Source organism: Sipha flava, unplaced genomic scaffold (genome assembly GCF_003268045.1).
Source record: "Sipha flava isolate LNK unplaced genomic scaffold, YSA_version1 295_pilon_pilon, whole genome shotgun sequence".
Lineage (NCBI taxonomy): Eukaryota > Metazoa > Arthropoda > Insecta > Hemiptera > Aphididae > Sipha > Sipha flava.
The window spans coordinates 128,099-135,787 of NW_020272966.1; the positions used below are offsets into that span (position 1 = coordinate 128,099).

The 7,689-nt window shown below is 29.3% G+C and overlaps 1 protein-coding gene across 1 annotated transcript; it reads right to left on the reverse strand.

The window, feature by feature from the left end:
- Window positions 1–3,548: 3,548 nt before the first annotated feature.
- On the reverse strand, window positions 3,549–7,247 carry LOC112685878 (facilitated trehalose transporter Tret1-like). The gene is made up of 6 exons (XM_025557902.1): window positions 7,202–7,247; window positions 6,519–6,878; window positions 5,477–5,736; window positions 5,173–5,388; window positions 3,880–4,131; window positions 3,549–3,794 (listed from the first exon to the last, which is right to left on the reverse strand). The coding sequence occupies exons 1-6, from the start codon at window positions 7,245–7,247 to the stop codon at window positions 3,549–3,551; spliced, it is 1,380 nt and encodes a 459-aa protein (XP_025413687.1).
- Between the last annotated feature and the right edge of the window lie 442 nt (window positions 7,248–7,689).

A 7,689-nucleotide genomic window follows, 5' to 3' on the forward strand; every position in this document is an offset into this window, starting at 1 on the left:
AATTCAATAAAATATTGGGTAACATAAAAACTGTATCTGACTTCACAGACATGTTTTTCAATAAATTTTGACGTGGAAAATTAATTGGTACCCAACCAACTTCCAGGGCAAGACGAGTAAGACAAATAAGTAATGGAGCAAAACGTATTCAAGCAGGTCGCCCTACTAATATTGAAAATGCCACGAGGATTAGGAAAAAACGAGTTCGTTGCTTTGGTCAAAATATTAGGAATAACATACCGCACACAAGGTCTCATTAACTACTTTAAGTCTGATTTTTTTTCTTTATTTTAATGGGTGCTAAGGAATAATTTTATTAAATTACTATAAAGGTTTAATATTTTTTTTTAAATTTTACTTACTCTAATATACCTATTAACTTTTAAACTTAAAACAGTTTTTAGTTTAATAAGTATCTACTTAATTACTTATAGTAGATTATATTCAGAAATACATATTTTCTTTATTTTAGCAGGTGTTAATATACAATTTTGTTTTTGATCATTTGTTTGTTATATTATATTATGAAGATTGATTATTTATAATTATATTTTGGTATGGTTCTAAAAATGTGTACTTGTATTTTATTATACTGTATTTTTAATTTTAAATACTCATAAGTCATAATATATTGTACTAAGTACCAACATTTTCAGTTACTAACCAGTCTGTGTTAAAAACTTTTATAAAAATCTACAAAAATATAAAAACACTACATTTTCAATTATAACACAATGTGAAACAAAATTGATAACGAATTTTAACGAATTTTATCAAAATCAAAAAAAAGCGCGCAATCGAAGAGCCTATCAGGAGGTTCCATTTGAGCCTATGGCTCGTTTCGAGTAGGGAACGTTAATACGCAACCCGGCTAATGTGTTGAGTGTGTGGAAAAGGAATGAGATCTTGACAAACGCTGACTATGAGTTTTAGCATGGATATATAATGACAACGAGTAATAGTGGACAACCAGTAGAAGAGGAAGTCAGCTAGCTTTACCGTACAAAGAGGGACACTAGAATACCATCAACATCAAGTCCCCTACGGTCCTCACTTATTCCTATCATCAACATCTACCACGTAAAGTACAATATTATTGATACATTTTAATTAGTAACACTCATCTTGTACTTTTATATGAGGTAACCCTATTCCATAGATATTAAGTATAACACACCGAGGTCGAGTCCCCGAGAGCTCGTAAACAATAAACATACCTTTAAAAGAATTCGATTCACCAGTAAGTAGATTCGAAGGAATTTAAAGAGGGGACGTTACACCAGGACCGTCCCGAGGGGGGGGGAGCGTCCCCACGACTTGTTTAGTTGGATCCAATTGGTACAAGTATCATTATATTTTTTGTACGAATTTGTTAATTACTTTGTAATTGTAATATGTACGATGTAAAAAAAAGTAAAAATGACCATGAACCAATTGTGAAAAGCCAGGTGCAAATATCAATATCAATGAACGACAAAAAACATAATAATAAACGGATTACACAACTGCGAAAAACAACTAGATGACAGGGAAATAAAAGGGGAAGCGATTCAGCAGTATATATACGGACTCCGGTTCAGCACAAACTTTAAACGTATCCAGCTATCCATTTCAAACGCTCAGCTTCTATTTGTTATTATCGATTTCCTTTGTCTATGTAGATGTCAAATAAAAAAATCATATAGTAATGTATTTGATGTTCATATGCAACCGGGAGTAATAAATGGTAACGTCGAGGTGTCGTACAGAATGTACACTATCGTCAAAATTAAACAAAATAATAACGAATAATTTAGAAAATATTTGGAAAAAAATTATTTTCAAATAAACATTTTAAAGAAACAATAAGTAAACTAATTGAAACACCTTAAGAATACCTTTTTATATAGGTAGTTTCGGAAATTGCAAAGCATTATGATTTTAAATCGGGAATTGATTACGAGTTAAAACAGAAATACGGAAATAATTTAATGTTACCAGAGAGTAGTTTCTATGTATATATATAAATACTACATTGTTTTAAATTTACAACAGAATCTACTATGTTGAAGTGTTAGAAAAAAAAATTAGGGTTACTGTCTAAGTATTGGGGCGTTAATTGTATTCAGGCTCGACCGGAAGTTGAAGTCTATGCACGCCTACGCATACAACATTATCAAAATGACAATCGGCTTATAATATTTATAATTAATAAAAATAAAGACAAAAAATTAACAATCTACGAGAACAAGTACGTAGATTTCATGAACTTGAAAGATTTCCGCATATAAAATAAAATAGCGATGAGTAAACTAGGTCAACTCGATAATTTAAAGTGGGACACAGTTAGAGTAATGATACGGTTTTTCGTAATACAAACATTGAAATAATTATATGTAGACTACTAATATATATTATATTCTAAGCCACTGCATAATGTAGTGATGAGGATAAATAAATTATTTTAGATCAATTCCATAATTCTAAACTAGCGGGACACCTAAAATTTAATAAAACATTTAAAAAAATAAAACAACAATATAATTGGCCAAATATGACACAATATGTTCAAAAAATGTATTAAGAATTGCAATTCCTACCAAAAGAATAAAATAACAAATGGGAAAATAAAAATGCAATAACATCGACTTTGAAAAATCCTTTTAAAAAAATATTTTTAGATATTGTAGGACCATTATTAACAACGTTATCTGCAAATAATTATATATTAACTATGCAGGACGACTTAACCAAATTTTCATTGAAAGTACTCATCCTTAATCACACACACTGAACTAAAAATCATCATCATTATAGGTTGATTTGATAATTGTGTTATTGAAATACGGCCAATAAAGGCAATTGTTAATATTAAAAATTTTATTTTATTAAACTCAAATCAAAAAAATGATTTATTAAATTAAAAAAAATTATTATTAGTTTTATAACTTTATTTTATAAATTTGTATAGAAATATTACGAGACGGTTAATTGAATAAATCTTAATACTATTATTGCAAGATACATTTTTTAAATAAATTATCCCAATTTTTTAAATTAAAAGTATATTTATTGAATCAATGAATAAATATATTAAATTAAATCAACATTATTTTATTATTGAACTCACAACCATATTATCAAATTGTATCTATACACATTGTATGGGACTAATTTAAATAACAAATGTCAAGATAAAATTTAATTTACAGTATTTTATATTTAAAATAAAAACCACTATAAATGTAATAACATAATTTGATTTGTGTATACCTTAATATGAATATATAAACAAAATATAATATTAATTTATAACGTAGTACAATAAGCTATGTAAATACAGTAATAATTCATGCTAACAATTATTTTAATATCAAGTCTGATGGACTTGCAAAGTTTTCTTTAAGAAAAAATTCCATTACATCTAATAACTCTCAAATTTCTGTAACTAGAAAATCGAAACATTTAAAAAAAAACTCATCATTTGGTGGTTATATGTTTATACTTAATTTGTTTTTTATTTAATAATTCATATAATGGTTATTTTGCAATTATTTTATTTTGTCGCTTTAAGGACCAGTTGATGTTGAAGGCAAATTTCCACCTAACTCCAACTGTATCTCAGCAAACGTTTTGTTTTTTGTTTCTGGAACGAAAATCCATACAAACACAGCGGCTAATATGCAAAATATACTGAACATTATGAAAAGACCATTAAATCCGATCAGTTTTGTAATTTCATTCGAGTAGTACGTTACTAAAAATACCAAACCCCAGTTCGTAGCAGTTGCTAAGCTTGTGCCATAGGGTTTCACCTAAACAAAAATCGATTAAAAATTAAAATCATAATATTTTATACTAAAATTATCAATAAAATATTTTAATAAAAACTAAACATACTTCGTTGGAGAAAATCTCTCCCATTACTACCCACGGGACAGGGCCAAATCCTATAGCAAAAGCCAAAATATATAGAACAACAAATGTTAAGGGTAACCATGCAAAAGCTTTAGGCGACATATCATGTTGTATCATTATGAAGTAAATTGCTAAACCAGCACAGCTTATGCTCATTAGAATCGCTGAAACTAGCAATAATATTCGTCGACCGAGTTTATCAATTACTGCCATTGCAATGCATGTTATAATCACCTGCAACATAATGAAAAATAAATAAATTTGTAAAGTCTATTAATAAATTTAATTTTATGTGATTTTACTGATATTGCTTACCTACATATTAGCTCTATATTTCATAAATTATTATAAACATTTATATTAATCAACAGTAAACTTTAATAATTGAGTAGGAGTGTATGGTTTGCATTAAATGTGTTTTTGATAGAAACTTGTTTTATACAATTAAGTGGATTACAATATTAAAAAAAGTTAATAGTTTAAAATTACATAAATATACATAATTTGAAATACTGTATGCCCTTACCATTTACAACTAAAATTTACATTTTAATCTTAAAAATTTAGGTAGTAACTTAAACATTTTAGTTAAGTTAGAGACACTATGCACACGCAACATGTTAATACTCCTTGATATGCCTTGCCGTGGTATTACGTGTGATATAAAAATGTGCCCATTATATACAACGCGCAGAGAATAACACACTCTATATTATATATATATATATATATATATATATATATATATTTCCATTAAGTAATTTTATATTCAATAACGTATTGTTATTGCATTGTAAGTTGACGTCTACCTAAGCAGTGATTATTTTTTATATAACAATGGATTGTTCATATTTCACACGTTCATCTTACAGTAATTGGGATGAAGAGGTCGAATAAATGAAATAGCTGAGGCACTATATATATTTTAAATTAAACCAATAACAGTCGTAGATATTGGGTTCGTGGAAAAAGATGAAAAAGGAATATTTATGAACTTATTTTCACATTTGATGAATGACCCTAAAAAGTTTGATAAGCGATTCACTTTGTTGCTCATCACACGTCACACGTTTTTCAAAAATGTTTAAAACGTGGAATCGAATGGCGAAATGCGTTGCGTGTTATAGAAATTATCACAAACCGATATATGTTAAAAAAAAAAAAAAATGGATTAACGCGCGATTTAAAATTCGTGGCGTGTAAAACATTTACAATAACATGATTGCTTGCTCGCTTTAGAAAGGACGATATAAGAAGAATAAAATCGATACTAACTTGAACCACTCCAACACTTATGGATGCAGTTTGAGGGCTTATCGAACTTTCAGTTATTTTGAAAATATAACTCATGTAGAAAACTATCACGTTGATTCCACTTGTCTGTTGGAAGAACATACAACCAACACCAATGAAAATAGATTTGCGATTAACTCTGTCCGCCAGAACTTGCATGAATGAATTCTTTTGATTCCTCTGCGTCTCAATTTCATTCTATAAAACACAACCCAAAAAAACGTATCAGTCATATGGAAAAACATCACTATCTTGAATGTACATATATGATATATCTTTGTACAACCTTTATACTAGACAATTCCTTGGAGATAGCATCATCGTTTCCGTCTCGGAATTTCTTCAATGAAACCTTGGCCTGTTCGTCCTTATTTTTACTCAACAGAATATACGGAGATTCAGGGATCATGATTGCTCCCAATACATGAAATAAGGCCCATATACCGCACAGCACGTTGAACACGACATATTTTGTGACCGAGCCAAGGGCAAAGGAGTATAAAATACCGATGCAAATAAAAATTTGAAATGACGCTGATAATGTGCCTGTAAAAACCATATGTGTGTACATTGGTATATTAGAATATATTCGCCTTGGAACGAAATTATTGTATTCCCCCCCCCCCCCAATACACACAACACTTCGTTACTCTTTAGAATCTCAGACCTTCCCTTTCCTCTCTTAATTAATGAAAAATATGCCCCTCGCTTGTTTTGAATAACGTATAAAAATCTATATCCTATGGTTTAATAGTATATAATTTCAAAGTGTTTTGTTCAAGTAAAAAATCATACCAAATTATGATACAAGTAAATTTTATTTAACAGTTTTGTTCCATTTTTTTTTTTTTTTTTTTAATTGTCTATGCGAATAGATTAGGTACTATAAAAAAAACACAAAAAATGAGTATACATTACACCTGACACCACAGATTATTTAAATATATACCTTGAACTTGTATAGTAATAATCGTTTTATGCGGTAGCAGTCGTATTCAAATCACATTCAACTCAAAAAGATTCGATAGGATAATCCGTTATTAGAAAATCATTGATTAATGAAAAAAATGGTATACAACACTTGTTGATCAATGTTATTCATTGTGTGATAAAAAATAAATAAATAATAATTGTCTCAATAAAACCGCCGCACCTAAAACTGTTAAAATTTAACCGCAGGGAGCATTCGTACCCTCAACCCTCCCTAAATGCGCCACTGCGCATGTGCTTCGATCGAGAAGTGTGACTTCCGAATTCAGTGTATGATTACAAGATGCATCGTCATTATTACTTTTATGTGTATCCACCAATACTTAGATTACACTTACCTCTGATCTTTGGTTCTGTAATCTCGCCAATGTATGATGGTATGATGGCACATAATCCACCAACACCGACACCCTGAAGTAATCTACCACCGATCAGCATCCACATAGCATTTGGTATGGTGAGAATGATCCAACCCATAATGATAAACAGCTCGTAGATTATCATGCTGTTGCAGCGACCGATAAAAGTTGATATCTTTCCAGCCGGTATAGAGCCGAAAAACGCTCCGATTCCAAAAACAGAACCGTAATACGCTGCATCGTCTAAAGTGACTGGAAACGAAACTGCGTCGGGCAATATAGTCAGGCTCGGAGATGACCAGCCAAGAATTGTGCCCATGGTCATTGCTCCAAGAGTAGCTAAAACCCAAGTAACAAATGTTTAAAGTTTTTCGCATGCGTTTAGTTTGCTTTACAGAACTTATCGGATTATTATGTTCGGAATGCACTAAGTCGTTTTTACTTTTTATTTATTTGAGTTAATACCACGTTGGCTCAAGTATAAGTATTTAGAAAATTGTTTATCTTAGGTATGAATTATAACAACAAGAGCGGTATAATACGATATGGTTTAATGTAAAATTGATTAATTTTTCTTAAAGCTAGTTATATACATCAATACACGAACATTATAAGACATAAATGTTCACATTTAACTTGTACTAATGTTGTCGTATACTTACCGGCAAAAGCTGCGATTATTTGGAATAGTACACCTTTTTGAACCATCGTAGTAATGAATTCTATTTATTCTTTGTAAAATTAAAAACTTTACAAACGCAGAGAAAATTATGAGGTTTTAAATAGTTTTAATGAAATCTTAAGCAATTCAAATTTCAATTACTAAATAAATCTACGATTAAATAAACACATTATTTATTCATGCCTTTTATGCTGTATGATTATTATTTTTTAAATGCAGCCAACACAAAATAAAATATTATTTAATAATTATATTAAATTACTATTTATTATAATTGTTTAGAAAATGAAGTTTTGGCTTTAACTTGTGTGATATTTTGATTTAAAATGTCTAATTGGTTTTCAAATTATAAAGTTACGATCTGAAATTAATAATATTGTAAATAATGGATATAGTAGTGTCGTAAGAATTTAATATAAATATGAATATATATAGTTTGATGATACTGGTTTGCGCACATTACAAAAT